At 42.8% G+C, this 19,838-nt stretch overlaps 1 protein-coding gene across 1 annotated transcript in view; it reads right to left on the bottom strand.

Annotated features, from left to right (window-relative positions):
- LOC139762956 (uncharacterized) overlaps positions 1–19,838 on the bottom strand; it is a 405,421-nt gene that overhangs the window by 19,097 nt on the left and 366,486 nt on the right. The window contains exon 8 of the mRNA XM_071688281.1: positions 13,677–13,892. Coding sequence (XP_071544382.1) covers positions 13,677–13,892 — 216 coding nt within the window. The remainder of the gene's footprint in view (positions 1–13,676; positions 13,893–19,838) is intronic.

The following is a 19,838-nucleotide window of genomic DNA, read 5'->3' on the forward strand; positions in this document are numbered from 1 at the left end:
AAGAATACTTCCCACGTATTCCTCGCGTGTCGTAGAAAGCGACTAGAGGGGACGGGAGCGGGGGGCCAGAAATCCTCCCCTCCTTGTATTAACTTTCTAAAATGGGAAACAGAAGAAGGAGTCACGCGGAGAGTGCTCATCCTCCTCGAAGGCTCAGAGTGGGGTGCCTAAATGTGTGTGGATGTAACCAAGATGTGAAAAAAGGAGAGATAGGTAGTATGTTTGAGGAAAGGAACCTGGATGTTTTGGCTCTGAGTGAAACGAAGCTCAGGGGCAAAGGGGAAGAGTGGTTTGGGAATGTCTGGGGAGTAAAGTCAGGGGTTAGTGAGAGGACAAGAGCAAGGGAAGGAGTAGCAATACTCCTGAAACAGGAGTTGTGGGAGTATGTGATAGAGTGTAAGAAAGTAAATTCTCGATTAATATGGGTAAAACTGAAAGTTGATGGAGAGAGGTGGGTGATTATTGGTGCATATGCACCTGGGCATTAGAAGAAAGATCAAGAGAGGCAAGTGTTTTGGGAGCAGCTGAATGAGTGTGTTAGTGGTTTTGATGCACGAGACCGGGTCATAGTGATGGGTGATTTGAATGCAAAGGTGAGTAATGTGGCAGTTGAGGGAATAATTGGTATACATGGGGTGTTCAGTGTTGTAAATGGAAATGGTGAAGACCTTGTGGATTTATGTGCTGAGAAAGGACTGATGATTGGGAATACCTGGTTTAAAAAGCGAGATATACATAAGTTTGTTGAGTATTCCTGGTAAATTATATGGGAGGGTATTGATTGAGAGGGTGAAGGCATGTACAGAGCATCAGATTGGGGAAGAGCAGTGCGGTTTCAGAAGTGGTAGAGGATGTGTGGATCAGGTGTTTGCCTTGAAGAATGTATGTGAGAAATACTTAGAAAAGCAAATGGATTTGTATGTAGCATTTATGGATCTGGAGAAGGCATATGATAGAGTTGATAGAGATGCTCTGTGGAAGGTATTAAGAATATATGGTGTGGGAGGCAAGTTGTTAGAAGCAGTGAAAAGTTTTTATCGAGGATGTAAGGCATGTGTACGTGTAGGAAGAGAGGAAAGTGATTGGTTCTCAGTGAATGTAGGTTTGCGGCAGGGGTGTGTGATGTCTCCATGGTTGTTTAATTTGTTTATGGATGGGGTTGTTAGGGAGGTAAATGCAAGAGTCCTGGAAAGAGGGGCAAGTATGAAGTCTGTTGGGGATGAGAGAGCTTGGGAAGTGAGTCAGTTGTTGTTCGCTGATGATACAGCGCTGGTGGCTGATTCATGTGAGAAACTGCAGAAGCTGGTGACGGAGTTTGGTAAAGTGTGTGGAAGAAGAAAGTTAAGAGTAAATGTGAATAAGAGCAAGGTTATTAGGTACAGTAGGGTTGAGGGTCAAGTCAATTGGGAGGTGAGTTTGAATGGAGAAAAACTGGAGGAAGTGAAGTGTTTTAGATATCTGGGAGTGGATCTGTCAGCGGATGGAACCATGGAAGCGGAAGTGGATCATAGGGTGGGGGAGGGGGCGAAAATTTTGGGAGCCTTGAAAAATGTGTGGAAGTCGAGAACATTATCTCGGAAAGCAAAAATGGGTATGTTTGAAGGAATAGTGGTTCCAACAATGTTGTATGGTTGCGAGGCGTGGGCTATGGATAGAGTTGTGCGCAGGAGGATGGATGTGCTGGAAATGAGATGTTTGAGGACAATGTGTGGGTGAGGTGGTTTGATCGAGTAAGTAACGTAAGGGTAAGAGAGATGTGTGGAAATAAAAAGAGCGTGGTTGAGAGAGCAGAAGAGGGTGTTTTGAAATGGTTTGGGCACATGGAGAGAATGAGTGAGGAGAGATTGACCAAGAGGATATATGTGTCGGAGGTGGAGGGAACGAGGAGAAGAGGGAGACCAAATTGGAGGTGGAAAGATGGAGTGAAAAAGATTTTGTGTGATCGGGGCCTGAACATGCAGGAGGGTGAAAGGAGGGCAAGGAATAGAGTGAATTGGAGCGATGTGGTATACAGGGGTTGACGTGCTGTCAGTGGATTGAATCAAGGCATGTGAAGCGTCTGGGGTAAACCATGGAAAGCTGTGTAGGTATGTATATTTGCGTGTGTGGACGTGTGTATGTACATGTGTATGGGGGGGGGGGGGGTTTGGGCCATTTCTTTCGTCTGTTTCCTTGCGCTACCTCGCAAACGCGGGAGACAGCGACAAAGTATAAAAAAAAAAAAAAAAAAAATACATAAGTATACTTATGTAAGTAGGAGAGATGGCCAGAGAGCGTTATTGGATTACGTGTTAATTGACAGGCGTGCGAAAGAGAGACTTTTGGATGTTAATGTGCTGAGAGGTGCAACTGGAGGGATGTCTGATCATTATCTTGTGGAGGCTAAGGTGAAGATTTGTATGGGTTTTCAGAAAAGAAGAGTGAATGTTGGGGTGAAGAGGGTGGTGAGAGTAAGTGAGCTTGGGAAGGAGACTTGTGTGAGGAAGTACCGGAGAGACTGAGTACAGAATGGAAAAAGGTGAGTACAATGGAAGTAAGGGGAGTGGGGGAGGAATGGGATGTATTTATGGAAGAAGTGATGGATTGCGCGAAAGATGCTTGTGGCATGAGAAGAGTGGGAGGTGGGTTGATTAGAAAGGGTAGTGAGTGGTGGGATGAAGAAGTAAGATTATTAGTGAAGAGAGAGAGAGAAGCATTTGGACGATTTTTGCAGGGAAAAAATGCAATTAAGTGGGAGATGTATAAAAGAAAGAGACAGGAGGTCAAGAGAAAGGTGCAAGAGGTGAAAAAGAGGGGAAATGAGAGTTGGGGTGAGAGAGTATCATTAAATCTTAGGGAGAATAAAAAGATGTTTTCGAAGGAGGTAAATAAAGTGCATAAGACAAGGGAGCAAATGGGAACTTCAGTGAAGGGCGCAAATGGGGAGGTGATAACAAATAGTGGTGATGTGAGAAGGAGATGGAGTGAGTATTTTGAAGGTTTTGTTGAATGTGTTTGATGATAGAGTGGCAGATATAGGGTGTTTTGGTCGAGGTGGTGTGCAAAGTGAGAGGGCTAGGAAAATGATTTGGTAAACAGAGAAGAGGTAGTAAAAGCTTTGCGGAAGATGAAAGCTGGCAAGGCAGCAGGTTTGGATGGTATTTCAGTGGAATCTATTAAAAAAGGGGGTGACTGTATTGTTGACTGGTTGGTAAGGTTATTTAATGTATGTATGACTCATGGTGAGGTGCCTGAGGACTGGCGGAATGCCATTGTACAAAGGCAAAGGAGATAAAGTGAGCACTCAAATTACAGAGGTATAAGTTTATTGAGTATTCCTGGGAAATTATATGGGAGGGTATTGATTGAGAGGGTGAAGGCATGTACAGAGCATCAGAGGGGAAGAGCAGTGTGGTTTCAGAAGTGGTAGAGGATGTGTGGATCAGGTGTTTGCTTTGAAGAATGTATGTGAGAAATACTTAGAAAAGCAAATGGATTTGAAAGTAGCATTTATGTATCTGGAGAAGGCATATGATAGGTTTGATAAAAGATGCTGTGAAAGGTTTTAAGAGTAATATGGTGTGGGAGGTAAGTTGCTAGGGGCAGTGAAAAGTTTTAACCAAGGATGTAAGGCATATGTACAATAGGAAGAGAGAGAGTTGTTGGTTCCCAGTGAATGTCGGTTAGCGGCAGGGTGCTGGTCTCCATAGTTGTTTAATTTGTTTATCGATGGATGCAGGAGGTGAATGCAAGAGTTTTCGAGAGAGGAGCAAGTATGCAGTCTGATGTGGAGGAGAATGGGCTTGGGAAGTGTGTCAGTTGTTGATACAGCGCTGGTGGCTGATTTGGGTGAGAAACTGCAGAAGTTGGTAACTGAGTTTGGTAAAGTTTGTGAAAGAAGAAAGTTGAGAGTAAATGTGAATAAGAGCAAGGTTATTAGGTTCAGTAAGACTGAGGGACAAGTTAACTGGGGTGGTAAGTTTGAATGGAGAAAAACTGGAGGAAGTGAAGCGTTTTAGATATCTGGGAGTGGACTTAGCAGCAGATGTAGCCATGAAATTGGAAGTGAGTCACAAGGGGGGAGCAGGGGGCAAAGGTTCTGGGAGCATTGAAGAATGTGTGGAAGGTGAGAACATTATCTCGGAGCAAAAATGGGGATGTTTGAAGGAGAAGTGGTTGCAACAATGTTATATGGTTGTGAGGCATGGGCTATAGATAGGGTTGTGCGGAGGAGGGTGGATATGTTGGAATTGAAATGTCGGAGGACAAAATGTGGTGTGAGGTGGCTTGATCAAGTGAGTAATGAAAGGGTAAGAGAGAGGTGTGGTAATAAAAAGATCGTGGTTGAGAGAGCAGAAGAGGGTGTATCAAAATGGTTTAGACACATGGAGAGAATGAGTGAGAAGAGTGACAAAGGGGAAATGTGTCAGAGGTGGAGGGAACAAGGAGAAGCAGGAGACCAAATTGGATGTGGAAGGATGGAGTGAAAAAGATTTTGAGCGATCGGGGCCTGAACATACAGGAGGGTGAAAGGCATGCAAGGAATAGACTGAATTGGAACAATGTGGTATACTGGGGTCGATGTGCTGTTAATGGATTGAACCAGGGCATGTGAAGCATCTTGGGTAAAGCATGGAAACATCTGTGGGGCCTGAATGTGGAAAGGGAGCTGTGGTTTCGGTGCATTACACATGACAGCTAGAGACTGAGTGTGTACAATGTGGCCTTTTTTGTCTTCCTGGCACGACCTCGCTGGTGGTGGTGGTGATGGTGGGGGATATGCTATTTCATGTGTGGCGGGGTGGCAACGGGAATGGATGAAAGCAGCATATATGAATATGTACATGTGTATATATGCATATGTCTGTGTATGTATATGTATGTATATTCATCTAATATTTATTCATTTTGCTCGTCGCTGTCTCCCGCGTTAGCGAGGTAGTGCAAGGAAACAGACGAAAGAATGGCCCAACCCACCCACATACACATGTATATACATACACGTCCACACACACACAAATATAATTACCTATACATCTCAACGTATACATATATATATACACACACAGACATATACATATATACACATGTACATAATTCATACTGTCTGCCTTTATTTATTCCGATTACCACCCTGCCACACGAAATAACAACCCCCTCTCCCCCGAATGTGCACGAGGTAGCGCTAGGAAAAGACAACAAAAGCCACATTCGTTCACACTCAGTCTCTGGCTGTCATGTATAATGCACTGAAACCACAGCTCCCTTTCCACATCCAGGCCCCACACAACTTTCCATGGTTTACCCCAGATGCTTCACATGCCCTGGTTCAATCCATTGACAGCACATCGACCCCGGTATACCACATCGTTCCAATTCACTCTATTCTTTACATGCCTTTCACCCTCCTGCATGTTCAGGCCCCGATCACTCAAAATCTTTTTTACTCCATCTTTCCACCCCCAATTTGGTCTCCCACTTCTCGTTCCCTCCACCTCTGACACATATATCCTCTTGGTCAATCTTTCCTCTCATTCTCTCCATGTGACCAAACCATTATACGTTGAAATATATATGTACGTATATATGCGTGCGTGGGCATTTATATATATACAAGTTTATGTGGGTGGGTTGGGCCATTCCTCGTCTGTTTCCTTGTTCTATCTCGCTGAAACAGGAGAAAGCGATTAAGTATAATGAAATAAATAAACAAAACATGGAAACAGAAGGTTGTACCTGAGGACTAGGTGAAAGCTATTATTGTTCCTTCATATAAAGGAAAAGGTATCAATTAAAGGGGAATAATTCTATTAAGTTTACCAGAAAAGGTGTATGCAAGAATATTAATTGACAGAGTGATGAAAGAGAGTAAATGCAGAATAAGTGGAGAGTAATGGAGTTTTAGGAAAGGTAGGGGATGTGTGGATCAGATTTTTGCAGTAAAGATGACCACATAAATGTATTTAGTGAAAGGTAGGAAATTGTATGCAGCTTTTATAGACCTGGAGAAAGCTTATGACAGAGTCAAAAGGAGTGCATTGTGGGATGTGCTAAGGATATATGGTATAGGGGGACAACTGCTGGATGGTATAAAAGCCTTCTATAGGGGAGCAAATGCATATTTTGGGATACATGTATGTGTGAAGCAGGGCTGTGAGATGTCACAATAGCTTTTTGATATATATATATGGATGGAGTGATAAGAGAGATGAATGCAAAACTAAGAAAAAAGGATGCAGAGATGGAAGGTAGCAGTGAGATATGGTGGCTAGTGGCAAGCCTGTTTACAAATGATACTGTGTTGTTTGTGGAGAGTGAAGAGTAGCTGCAGAAGGTTGTAAGTGTGTTTTATAATGTAAGCAGGGGAGATTGAAGATGAATGCAAGTAAAAGTAATGATATTTGAAAGGAAATGGAGAGAGTTTTGATTTTGTAAAACCATAGAGAGTGAAAGAAGAAAGTGTACTAAATTGCGCTGAAAGAGAGAGAGAGAGAGAGAGAGAGAGAGAGAGAGAGAGAGAGAGAGAGAGAGAGAGAGAGAATTTATGTATCTGGGAGCTGTCTTGAGTGAGATGATATGGAAGAAGAGATATGGGAGAAAGCAGCACAGGGTAGAAGTGTCATTGGGTCCCTTTTTTCTTTCATACTATTCGCCATTTCCCGCATTAGCAAGGTAGCGTTAAGGACATAGGACTGGACCTTTGAGGGAATATCCTCACCTGGCCCCCTTCTCTGTTCCTTCTTTTGAAAGAAAAAAAAATGAGAGGGGAGGATTTCCAGCCCCCCGCTCCCTTCCCTTTTAGTCGCCTTCTACGACGCGCAGGGAATACGTGGGAAGTATTCTTTCTCCCCTATCCCCAGTGATAATACATATATATACATGTACATATTCATACATGCTGCCTTCATCCATTCCCGCCACCTCCTCGCCACACATGAAATGGCACCCACCTCCCTCACGTGCACATGAGGGAGTACTGAGAAAAGACAACAAAGACCACATTCGTTCACACTCAGCCTCTAGCTGTCATGTGTAATGCACTGAAACCACAGCTCCCTTTCCACATCCAGGCCCCACAAAACTATCCATGGTTTACCCCAGACGCTTCACATGCACTGGTTCAATCCAGTAACAGCACATCAACCCTGGTATACCACATCATTCCAATTCACTCTATTCCTTGCATGCCTTTCACCCTCCTGTATGTTCAGGCCACAATCGCTCCATCCTTCCACCCCCAATTTGGTCTCCCACTTTTCCTCATTCCCTCCATCTCTGACACATATATCCTCTTTGTCAATCTTTCCTCACTCATTCTCTCCATGTGACCAAACCATTTCAATACACCCTCTTCTGCTCTCTCAACCACTCTCTTTTTTTTACCACACATCTCTCTTACCCTTTCATTACTTACTCGATCAAACCACCTCACACCACATATTGTCCTCAAACATCTCATTTCCAGCACATCCACCCTCCTCCGCACAACCCTATCTATAGCCCATGCTTCACAACCATATAACATTGTTGAAACCACTATTCCTTCAAACATACCCATTTTTGCTCTCCCAGATAACATTCTCGCCTTCAACACATTCTTCAATGCTCAAGAACCTTTGCCCCCTCCCCCACCCTGTGACTCACTTCTGCTCCCATGGTTCCATCCGCTGCCAAATCCACTCCCAGATGTCTAAAACACATCACTTCTCCAGTTTTCTCCATTCAAACTTACCTCCCAACTGACTTGTCCCTTAAACCTCCTGTACCTAATAACCTTGCTCTTATTAACATTTACTCTCAGCTTTCTTCTTTCACACACTTTACCAAACTCAGTCACCAGCTTCTGCAGTTTCTCACTCGAATCAGCCACCAGCAGTGTATCATCAGCCAACAACAACTGACTCACTTTCCAAGCCTTCTCATCCACAACAGATTGTATACTTGCCTCTCTATCCAAAACTCTTGCATTCACCTCCCTAATAACCCCATCCATAAACAAATTAAACAACCATGGAGACATCACGCACCCCTGCCACAAACAGACATTCACAGGGCACCAATCACTTTCCTCTCTTCCTACTCGTATACATGCCTTACATATATATATATATATATATATATATATATATATATTTTTTTTTTTTTTTTTTTTCAAACTATTCGCCATTTCCCGCGTTAGCGAGGTAGCGTTAAGAACAGAGGACTGGGCCTTTGAGGGAATAGCCTCACCTGTCCCCCTTCTCTGTTCCTTCTTTTGGAAAAGTAAAAGAAAATGATGAGAGGGGAGGATTTCCAGCCCCCCGCTCCCTACCCTTTTAGTCGCCTTCTACGACACGCAAGGGATACATGGGAAGTATTCTTTCTCCCCTATCCCCAGGGATAATATATATATATATATATATATATATATATATATATATATATATATATATATATATATACATATATATATATATATATATATATATATATATATATATATATATATATATATATATATATATATATATATAAAGCTAGAAGTTTCAGTTTTCTAAATTGTTTCTTACATTCATCATATGTATATATATGTATGTGTGTGTGTGTGTATATGTGCGTATGTATGTGTATGTGTGTGTATGTGTATATGTATATATATATGTATATTATCCCTGGGGATAGGGGTGAAAGAATACTTCCCACGTATTCCTCGCGTGTCGTAGAAAGCGACTAGAGGGGACGGGAGCGGGGGGCCAGAAATCCTCCCCTCCTTGTATTAACTTTCTAAAATGGGAAACAGAAGAAGGAGTCACGCGGAGAGTGCTCATCCTCCTCGAAGGCTCAGAGTGGGGTGCCTAAATGTGTGTGGATGTAACCAAGATGTGAAAAAAGGAGAGATAGGTAGTATGTTTGAGGAAAGGAACCTGGATGTTTTGGCTCTGAGTGAAACGAAGCTCAGGGGCAAAGGGGAAGAGTGGTTTGGGAATGTCTGGGGAGTAAAGTCAGGGGTTAGTGAGAGGACAAGAGCAAGGGAAGGAGTAGCAATACTCCTGAAACAGGAGTTGTGGGAGTATGTGATAGAGTGTAAGAAAGTAAATTCTCGATTAATATGGGTAAAACTGAAAGTTGATGGAGAGAGGTGGGTGATTATTGGTGCATATGCACCTGGGCATTAGAAGAAAGATCAAGAGAGGCAAGTGTTTTGGGAGCAGCTGAATGAGTGTGTTAGTGGTTTTGATGCACGAGACCGGGTCATAGTGATGGGTGATTTGAATGCAAAGGTGAGTAATGTGGCAGTTGAGGGAATAATTGGTATACATGGGGTGTTCAGTGTTGTAAATGGAAATGGTGAAGACCTTGTGGATTTATGTGCTGAGAAAGGACTGATGATTGGGAATACCTGGTTTAAAAAGCGAGATATACATAAGTTTGTTGAGTATTCCTGGTAAATTATATGGGAGGGTATTGATTGAGAGGGTGAAGGCATGTACAGAGCATCAGATTGGGGAAGAGCAGTGCGGTTTCAGAAGTGGTAGAGGATGTGTGGATCAGGTGTTTGCCTTGAAGAATGTATGTGAGAAATACTTAGAAAAGCAAATGGATTTGTATGTAGCATTTATGGATCTGGAGAAGGCATATGATAGAGTTGATAGAGATGCTCTGTGGAAGGTATTAAGAATATATGGTGTGGGAGGCAAGTTGTTAGAAGCAGTGAAAAGTTTTTATCGAGGATGTAAGGCATGTGTACGTGTAGGAAGAGAGGAAAGTGATTGGTTCTCAGTGAATGTAGGTTTGCGGCAGGGGTGTGTGATGTCTCCATGGTTGTTTAATTTGTTTATGGATGGGGTTGTTAGGGAGGTAAATGCAAGAGTCCTGGAAAGAGGGGCAAGTATGAAGTCTGTTGGGGATGAGAGAGCTTGGGAAGTGAGTCAGTTGTTGTTCGCTGATGATACAGCGCTGGTGGCTGATTCATGTGAGAAACTGCAGAAGCTGGTGACGGAGTTTGGTAAAGTGTGTGGAAGAAGAAAGTTAAGAGTAAATGTGAATAAGAGCAAGGTTATTAGGTACAGTAGGGTTGAGGGTCAAGTCAATTGGGAGGTGAGTTTGAATGGAGAAAAACTGGAGGAAGTGAAGTGTTTTAGATATCTGGGAGTGGATCTGTCAGCGGATGGAACCATGGAAGCGGAAGTGGATCATAGGGTGGGGGAGGGGGCGAAAATTTTGGGAGCCTTGAAAAATGTGTGGAAGTCGAGAACATTATCTCGGAAAGCAAAAATGGGTATGTTTGAAGGAATAGTGGTTCCAACAATGTTGTATGGTTGCGAGGCGTGGGCTATGGATAGAGTTGTGCGCAGGAGGATGGATGTGCTGGAAATGAGATGTTTGAGGACAATGTGTGGGTGAGGTGGTTTGATCGAGTAAGTAACGTAAGGGTAAGAGAGATGTGTGGAAATAAAAAGAGCGTGGTTGAGAGAGCAGAAGAGGGTGTTTTGAAATGGTTTGGGCACATGGAGAGAATGAGTGAGGAAAGATTGACCAAGAGGATATATGTGTCGGAGGTGGAGGGAACGAGGAGAAGAGGGAGACCAAATTGGAGGTGGAAAGATGGAGTGAAAAAGATTTTGTGTGATCGGGGCCTGAACATGCAGGAGGGTGAAAGGAGGGCAAGGAATAGAGTGAATTGGAGCGATGTGGTATACAGGGGTTGACGTGCTGTCAGTGGATTGAATCAAGGCATGTGAAGCGTCTGGGGTAAACCATGGAAAGCTGTGTAGGTATGTATATTTGCGTGTGTGGACGTGTGTATGTACATGTGTATGGGGGGGGGGGGGTTTGGGCCATTTCTTTCGTCTGTTTCCTTGCGCTACCTCGCAAACGCGGGAGACAGCGACAAAGTATAAAAAAAAAAAAAAAAAAAAATACATAAGTATACTTATGTAAGTAGGAGAGATGGCCAGAGAGCGTTATTGGATTACGTGTTAATTGACAGGCGTGCGAAAGAGAGACTTTTGGATGTTAATGTGCTGAGAGGTGCAACTGGAGGGATGTCTGATCATTATCTTGTGGAGGCTAAGGTGAAGATTTGTATGGGTTTTCAGAAAAGAAGAGTGAATGTTGGGGTGAAGAGGGTGGTGAGAGTAAGTGAGCTTGGGAAGGAGACTTGTGTGAGGAGGAATGGGATGTATTTATGGAAGAAGTGATGGATTGCGCGAAAGATGCTTGTGGCATGAGAAGAGTGGGAGGTGGGTTGATTAGAAAGGGTAGTGAGTGGTGGGATGAAGAAGTAAGATTATTAGTGAAAGAGAAGAGAGAAGCATTTGGACGATTTTTGCAGGGAAAAAATGCAATTAAGTGGGAGATGTATAAAAGAAAGAGACAGGAGGTCAAGAGAAAGGTGCAAGAGGTGAAAAAGAGGGGAAATGAGAGTTGGGGTGAGAGAGTATCATTAAATCTTAGGGAGAATAAAAAGATGTTTTCGAAGGAGGTAAATAAAGTGCATAAGACAAGGGAGCAAATGGGAACTTCAGTGAAGGGCGCAAATGGGGAGGTGATAACAAGTAGTGGTGATGTGAGAAGGAGATGGAGTGAGTATTTTGAAGGTTTGTTGAATGTGTTTGATGATAGAGTGGCAGATATAGGGTGTTTTGGTCGAGGTGGTGTGCAAAGTGAGAGGGCTAGGGAAAATGATTTGGTAAACAGAGAAGAGGTAGTAAAAGCTTTGCGGAAGATGAAAGCTGGCAAGGCAGCAGGTTTGGATGGTATTGCAGTGGAATCTATTAAAAAAGGGGGTGACTGTATTGTTGACTGGTTGGTAAGGTTATTTAATGTATGTATGACTCATGGTGAGGTGCCTGAGGACTGGCGGAATGCCATTGTACAAAGGCAAAGGAGATAAGAGTGAGCACTCAAATTACAGAGGTATAAGTTTATTGAGTATTCCTGGGAAATTATATGGGAGGGTATTGATTGAGAGGGTGAAGGCATGTACAGAGCATCAGAGGGGAAGAGCAGTGTGGTTTCAGAAGTGGTAGAGGATGTGTGGATCAGGTGTTTGCTTTGAAGAATGTATGTGAGAAATACTTAGAAAAGCAAATGGATTTGTATGTAGCATTTCTGGATCTGGGGAAAGCATATGATAGAGTTGATAGAGATGCTCTGTGGAAGGTATTTAGAATATATGGTGTGGGAGGCAAGTTGTTAGAAGCAGTGAAAAGTTTTATTGAGGATGTAAGGCATGTGTACGTGTAGGAAGAGAGGAAAGTGATTGGTTCTCAGTGAATGTAGGTTTGCGGCAGGGGAGTGTGATGTCTCCATGGTTGTTTAATTTGTTTATGAATGGGGTTGTTAGGGAGGTGAATGCAAGAGTTTTGGAAAGAGGGGCAAATATGCAGTCTGTTGGGGATGAGAGAGCTTGGGAAGTGAGTCAGTTGTTGTTCGCTGATGATACAGCGCTGGTGGCTGATTCATGTGAGAAACTGCAGAAGCTGGTGACTGAGTTTGGTAAAGTGTGTGAAAGAAGAAAGTTAAGAGTAAATGTGAATAAGAGCAAGGTTATTAGGTACAGTAGAGTTGAGGGTCAAGTCAATTGGGAGGTAAGTTTGAATGGAGAAAAACTGGAGGAAGTAAAGTGTTTTAGATATCTGGGAGTGGATCTGGCAGCGGATGGAACCATGGAAGTGGAAGTGAATCATAGGGTGGGGGAGGGGGCGAAAATCCTGGGAGCCTTGAAGAATGTGTGGAAGTCAAGAACATTATCTCGGAAAGCAAAAATGGCTATGTTTGAAGGAATAGTGGTTCCAACAATGTTGTATGGTTGCGAGGCGTGGGCTATGGATAGAATTGTGCACAGGAGGGTGGATGTGCTGGAAATGAGATGTTTGAGGACAATGTGTGGTGTGAAGTGGTTTGATCGAGTAAGTAATGTAAGGGTAAGAGAGATGTGTGGAAATAAAAAGAGCGTGGTTGAGAGAGCAGAAGAGGGTGTTTTGAAATGGTTTGGGCACATGGAGAGAATGAGTGAGGAAAGATTGACCAAGAGGATATATGTGTCGGAGGTGGAGGGAACGAAGAAAAGTGGGAGACCAAATTGGAGGTGAAAAGATGGAGTGAAAAAGATTTTGAGTGATCGGGCCTGAACATGCAGGAGGGTGAAAGGCATGCAAGGAATAGAGTGAATTGGAGCGATGTGGTATATCGGGGTCAACGTGCTGTCAATGGATTGAACCAGGGCGTGTTAAGCATCTGGGGTAAACCATGGAAAGTTGTGTGGGGCCTGGATGTGGAAAGGGAGGTGTGGTTTCGGTGCATTATTACATGACAGCTAGAGACTGAGTGTGAATAAATGGGGCCTTTGTTGTCTTTTCCTAGCGCTACCTTGCACACATGAGGGGGGAGGGGGTTGTTATTCCATGTGTGGCGAGGTGGCGATAGGAATGAATAAAGGCAGACAGTCTGAATTATGTACATGTGTATATATGTATATGTCTGTGTGTGTACATATATGTGTACATTGAGATGTATAGGTATGTATATTTCCGTGTGTGGACGTGTATGTATATACATGTGTATGTGGGTGGGTTGGGCCATTCTTTCGTCTGTTTTCTTGCCATACCTCGCTAACACGGGAGACAGTGACAAAGCCAAATAAATAAAATTATAATAAAATATTTCATATAAACATGTAGGCAAATTGTTCAATTTAGAAATTACATAAATACCTCTCTCAGTTTCATCCAATTCAAAGTAACAGATGTCATGAAGATCATGCAAAGGCTTCCATTTCACAGCTTTCTTTTTATGATTTTGAGGTCGATGATAGACCAGGATGCTATGTAAATTTTTGCTGGGCTCAGAAAATGTTACTTCCACCTTCTCATACTCCTCCTGGACTGGTGCAGCCATTGCTGGGGCGTGGGGTATATCTTCATCCCTCACTGAAGAAAAATTATCTAACATTAGGGAATAAGAAAGTAGGTATAAACATGTAATAAGGGTATCATACATGTAAAAAAAAAAAAAATTAGAATATGCCACAAGTGAAGATTTTACCCACAGTATTTCCACTTATCTGCTCTCCAACTAAGACTTACTTGTGAAAGAAAGTCTAAATGTGACTCTCAAGCTTAAATCAAAGGTACAATAATTAATACTGATAAGTTAATGGTTGCGAGGCGTGGGCTATGGATAGAGTTGTGCGCAGGAGGATGGATGTGCTGGAAATGAGATGTTTGAGGACAGTGTGTGGTGTGAGGTGGTTTGATCGAGTAAGTAACGTAAGGGTAAGAGAGATGTGTGGAAATGAAAAGAGCGTGGTTGAGAGAGCAGAAGAGGGTGTTTTGAAATGGTTTGGGCACATGGAGAGAATGAGTGAGGAAAGATTGACCAAGAGGATATACGTGTCGGAGGTGGAGGGAACGAGGAGAAGAGGGAGACCAAATTGGAGGTGGAAAGATGGAGTGAAAAAGATTTTGTGTGATCGGGGCCTGAACATGCAGGAGGGTGAAAGGAGGGCAAGGAATAGAGTGAATTGGAGCGATGTGGTATACCGGGGTTGACGTGCTGTCAGTGGATTGAATCGGGGCATGTGAAGCGTCTGGGGTAAACCATGGAAAGCTGTGTAGGTATGTATATTTGCGTGTGTGGACGTATGTATATACATGTGTATGGGGGTGGGTTGGGCCATTTCTTTCGTCTGTTTCCTTGCGCTACCTCGCAAACGCAGGAGACAGCGACAAAGCAAAAAAAAAAAAAAAAAAAAGTTAAACACATGAATAAATTTGATTGCTATGAGTGGGTGAATTAAAGGGAAAAAAATGAAGGAAAGAAGGAATGTGAGAGGAGGAGAAAGAAGAGGATGACCATGAGGTGAATGAGAAAGTACGGGATGAGGCATAATATGAAAAGGAACACAGAGAAAAGTGTAGGCTGAATTCAAGCTGGGTAGAATGATGCACTGAAACCAAAGCCCCATCTCCACAGCAGGCCCCACACACCTTTCTATGATGTCCTTCATATGCCTAGGCTCTACCCACTGAAAGCACATTGCTCTATCTCTCACACACCTTGTGCCCTCCTACATGTTCAGGCTCTGAACCCTCAAAGCATTTTCCACTCCCCCCTTCTCCTTGATTCCTCCATGGCTGATGCATACCATGTTAGACATCCTCTCCTCGCTCATCCTGTCCATATGTCCAAACCATTAAAGCACACCATCTTCAGTTCTCTTATACATGCTCCTCTTACTGCCACGCCTCTCTCATACCCTATAATTTCTACTGATCAATTACATATAGCATCAAACATATTTCTAACATCCACCCTCTTTACATTTTTGCCAAAGGCCCACACCTCACATCCACACAGCACTGACAGGATTACTTTACCATCAAACATACCCATTTTTGCCCTTGAAGACAGTGACCTCTTTTTCCATACATTCCTTTTTCCCCTCACTCACCCTAAGATTCACTTCAGCTCCCATGGTTCTATTTATTACCATATCCCCTTCCAGGTATCTAACACACCCCACTTCCTCCAAGCACTATCCATTCAAACTCACACTTCAAAAAAAAAAAAGCTGTCTCTTCACAGCTAAACAAAGAGCATCTTGCTACTATTCACATTTACCCTCAAAATCTCATCTCACATTCTCTCAAACTCAGCCCCAGCCTGTGCAGTTTCTCACTCAAATCCACCACCAGTGCTGTGTAATCAACATACACCATCTGACTCATCTCCCAGTCCTCTAACCCAATACCCATTTACCCAACAGACTGCATACCTGCTTCCCTCTCCAAGAACTTTGCATTCACCTCCCTTACCACCACATTCATGGACAAATTAAACAGCTGTGGTTACAGCAAACACCCTTGCTACAGTCCCATCTATACCTGTAACCACTCACCTTCCTCCCACACCATATATCATTTGCAATACCTTTTTACCAAAAAGCATCTCTATCAACCCTATCATACACCTTCTCCACATCAATAAATGCCACATAAAAGTCCTTCAGTTTCTCTAAGTATTTCTTGCACACATTCTTCAAAGCAGAAAGCTTATCCACATATCCTCTACCACTCCCAACGTCACATTGTTCCTTCCCAGTCTGAAACTGTGCATGCCACCACCCTCTTAATACCACCTCTCCCATACAACTTATCATACACACTCAACTAACTTATACCTCTGTATTTGAACATTCACTTTTCTCCCACTTGCCTGTATACAATACCACACAGGCATTCAGGTAATCCTTAGGCATCTCACCACAATCCATAAATACTACCAATCAACAACACAGTTGCCCCCTTTCTAAAGAAATTCAATAAAATACCGTCTACTCCAGCCTCATCGCTACATTTCATCTTACACATGGTTTTCACCATCTTTTCTCTTCTCACCAAAGCACTTTCCATGTCACTCCCACTTCACATACCTTCCCAACCCAAACACCTAACATCCTCTACAATATCATCCGACATTCCACAGTCCTTCAAAATAATTCTTCCTCTCTTCTTTACCTTATTTCTGACTGTTACCACTTCCCTAATTGCCCCTTTCACCTATTTTCCTATTTGTTATTATCATCCCCCTTCCAAACCATTTTTTCAATCTCCCTAAAGTTTGCTTATGTCTGCTCACCCCAGCTCTCATTTGCTATTTCTTTTCTACCCCTACACCTTCCACTTGACCTCCTGTCTTTTTCTGGGACATATCCCAATCATTTGTGCTCCTAACCCACAAATAATGCCCATCCAGTTCCCTTTCCTTTTCATTAGCAATTTAACTAACTTGTCCCACTACTCTATCTTTTTTGACCTGTTCAACTCTTACTTTCCACATGTCACACACTTCTCTTGAACATATAAGCAGTGCTTCCCTAAATACTTTCCATTCCTCAGCAACTCCCTTAACTTCTTACTTTCACCTTTTTTCATTCTACACTTAATCTCTCCAGGTGTCTCTTCATACATAATTCTTTTCTAAGCTCACTCACTTTAACCACCTTCTTTCCCACCCAAATAGTTTCCTGTTTTCCTAAAGTATCTACAAACCTTCAACCTTGCCTCCATCAAAAATGATCAGACATTCCACCAGCGGCTCCTCTCTGCACATTCACATCCAGGAGCCTCTCCTTTGCATGCCTATCAGTCAGCACATAATCCAATCAGGCCTGCTTTCCATCAACCTTATTCACCCAAGCAGATTTACCAGACTTACATATGTTCCTCCTTTTAAACCAGGTGCATCTTATCACCATTCCTCTCTCAGCACATAACTCTAAAAGCAGTTCAGCATTTTCAATCACAACACTGGGTACCCTGTGCCCCCAAGTCATACCCTCTACATTACCAATTTTCACATTCAAATCACCTATCACTAGTACTTTATCCCTTGTGCCAAATTTGTATCATGCTCACTTAGCTCCCAGTACACTCACCTCTCTTCTTTAATCTTCTCAATTCCAAGTGAATATCCACTAATAATCATTTCCTACCTCTCATGACCCATTTTCATTTTTACCCACATCAGAATGGGGCTCGCCTTCTTACACTCTTTCACACACTCCCACAACTTCCTAAAATATTCCCAAAATATTCTCAATCCTTCTCCTTTAGCTCTGTTTCATTTAGAGCTTGAGTACCTAGGTTCCTCTCCTTAAACATACTACCCATCTTTCCTTTCTCATCTTGATTACATTCACACACATTCAAACATCCCAACTTCAGCATTCGAGGAGGATGAGAAATTCCACAAGAAAATGTAGTGTAGGAGCAGTTGATAGAGATGCTCTGTGGAAGGTATTAAGAATATATGGTGTGGGAGGCAAGTTGTTAGAAGCTGTGAAAAGTTTTTATCGAGGATGTAAGGTATGTGTACGTGTAGGAAGAGAGGAAAGTGATTGGTTCTCAGTGAATGTAGGTTTGTGGCAGGGGTGTGTGATGTCTCCATGGTTGTTTAATTTGTTTATGGATGGGTTGTTAGGGAGGTGAATGCAAGAGTTTTGGAAAGAGGGGCAAGTATGAAGTCTGTTGTGGATGAGAGAGCTTGGGAAGTGAGTCAGTTGTTGTTCGCTGATGATACAGCGCTGGTGGCTGATTCATGTAAGAAACTGCAGAAACTGGTGACTGAGTTTGGTAAAGTGTGTGAAAGAAGAAAGTTAAGAGTAAATGTAAATAAGAGCAAGGTTATTAGGTACAGTAGGGTTGAGGGTCAAGTCAATTGGGAGGTAAGTATGAATGGAGAAAAACTGGAGGAAGTAAAGTATTTTAGATATCTGGGAGTGGATCTGGCAGCGGATGGTACCATAGAAGCGGAAGTGAATCATAGGGTGGGGGAGGGGGCGAAAATCCTGGGAGCCTTGAAGAATGTGTGGAAGTCGAGAACATTATCTCGGAAAGCTAAAATGGGTATGTTTGAAGGAATAGTGGTTCCAACAATGTTGTATGGTTGCGAGGCGTGGGCTATGGATAGAGTTGTGCGCAGGAGGGTGGATGTGCTGGAAATGAGATGTTTGAGGACAATGTGTGGTGTGAGGTGGTTTGATCGAGTAAGTAATGTAAGGGTAAGAGAGATGTGTGGAAATAAAAAGAGCGTGGTTGAGAGACCAGAAGAGGGTGTTTTGAAATGGTTTGGGCACATGGAGAGAATGAGTGAGGAAAGATTGACAAAAAGGATATATGTGTCGGAGGTGGAGGGAACGAGGAGAAGTGGGAGACCAAATTGGAGGTGGAAAGATGGAGTGAAAAAGATTTTGTGTGATCGGGGCCTGAACATGCAGGAGGGTGAAAGGAGGGCAAGGAATAGAGTGAATTGGATCGATGTAGTATACCGGGGTTGACGTGCTGTCAGTGGACTGAATCAGGGCACATGAAGCTCTGGGGTAAACCATGGAAAGTTGTGTGGGGCCTGGATGTGGAAAGGGAGCTGTAGTTTCGGGCATTATTGCATGACAGCTAGAGACTGAGTGTGAACGAATGGGGCCTTTGTTGTCTTTTCCTAGTGCTACCTCGCACACATGAGGGAGGCGGGGGATGGTATTCCATGTGTGGCGAGGTGGCGATGGGAATGAATAAAGGCAGACAGTGTGAATTGTGTGCATGGGTATATATGTATGTGTCTGTGTGTGTATATATATGTGTACATTGAGATGTGTAGGTATGTATATTTGCATGTGTGGACGTGTATGTATATACATTGTGTATGGGGGTGGGTTGGGCCATTTCTTTCGTCTGTTTCCTTGCGCTACCTCGCAAACGCAGGAGACAGCGACAAAGCAAAATAAAAAAAAATAATAAGAGCAGTTAATAGTAGGCTGTACTTTATGCTGACAAACAGGCAATAACAAAACCATAAGCAGTTAAAGAAACAATGCTAGATAATGGTTATGTGACAACTATAAAGAAATATCAAAAAAAGAATTTACATAAACTTCATTCCACACAATGCAAGACCTTAAACTGCCATCAAACTATACTAGAGTTGACAAAATGTGCAGTCTATGCCTTACAACTATAAACACCACAATTCAATTCACATTATACAATCATACCGAACCTAAATGCACCAGATGTTATAAGAGATTCTTAAACAGTTAAATTATTATCTATAATTTATCAAGCAAGGCAGCACATTTGGATGGTATTGCAGCTGAATCTATTAAAAGAAGGGGGTGACTGTGTTGCTGATTGGTTGGTAACAATATCTAAAGTATGTATAGATCATGGTGAAGTGCATGAGGATTGGTAGAATGCATGTATAGTGCCATTGTGCAAAGGTAAAGGGGACAAAGGCAAGTGTATAAGCTACAGAGGCATAAGTTTGTTGAGTATTCTTGGAAAATTGTATGGGAGGGTATTGACTGAAAGGGTGAAGGC

Source organism: Panulirus ornatus, chromosome 45 (genome assembly GCF_036320965.1).
Source record: "Panulirus ornatus isolate Po-2019 chromosome 45, ASM3632096v1, whole genome shotgun sequence".
Lineage (NCBI taxonomy): Eukaryota > Metazoa > Arthropoda > Malacostraca > Decapoda > Palinuridae > Panulirus > Panulirus ornatus.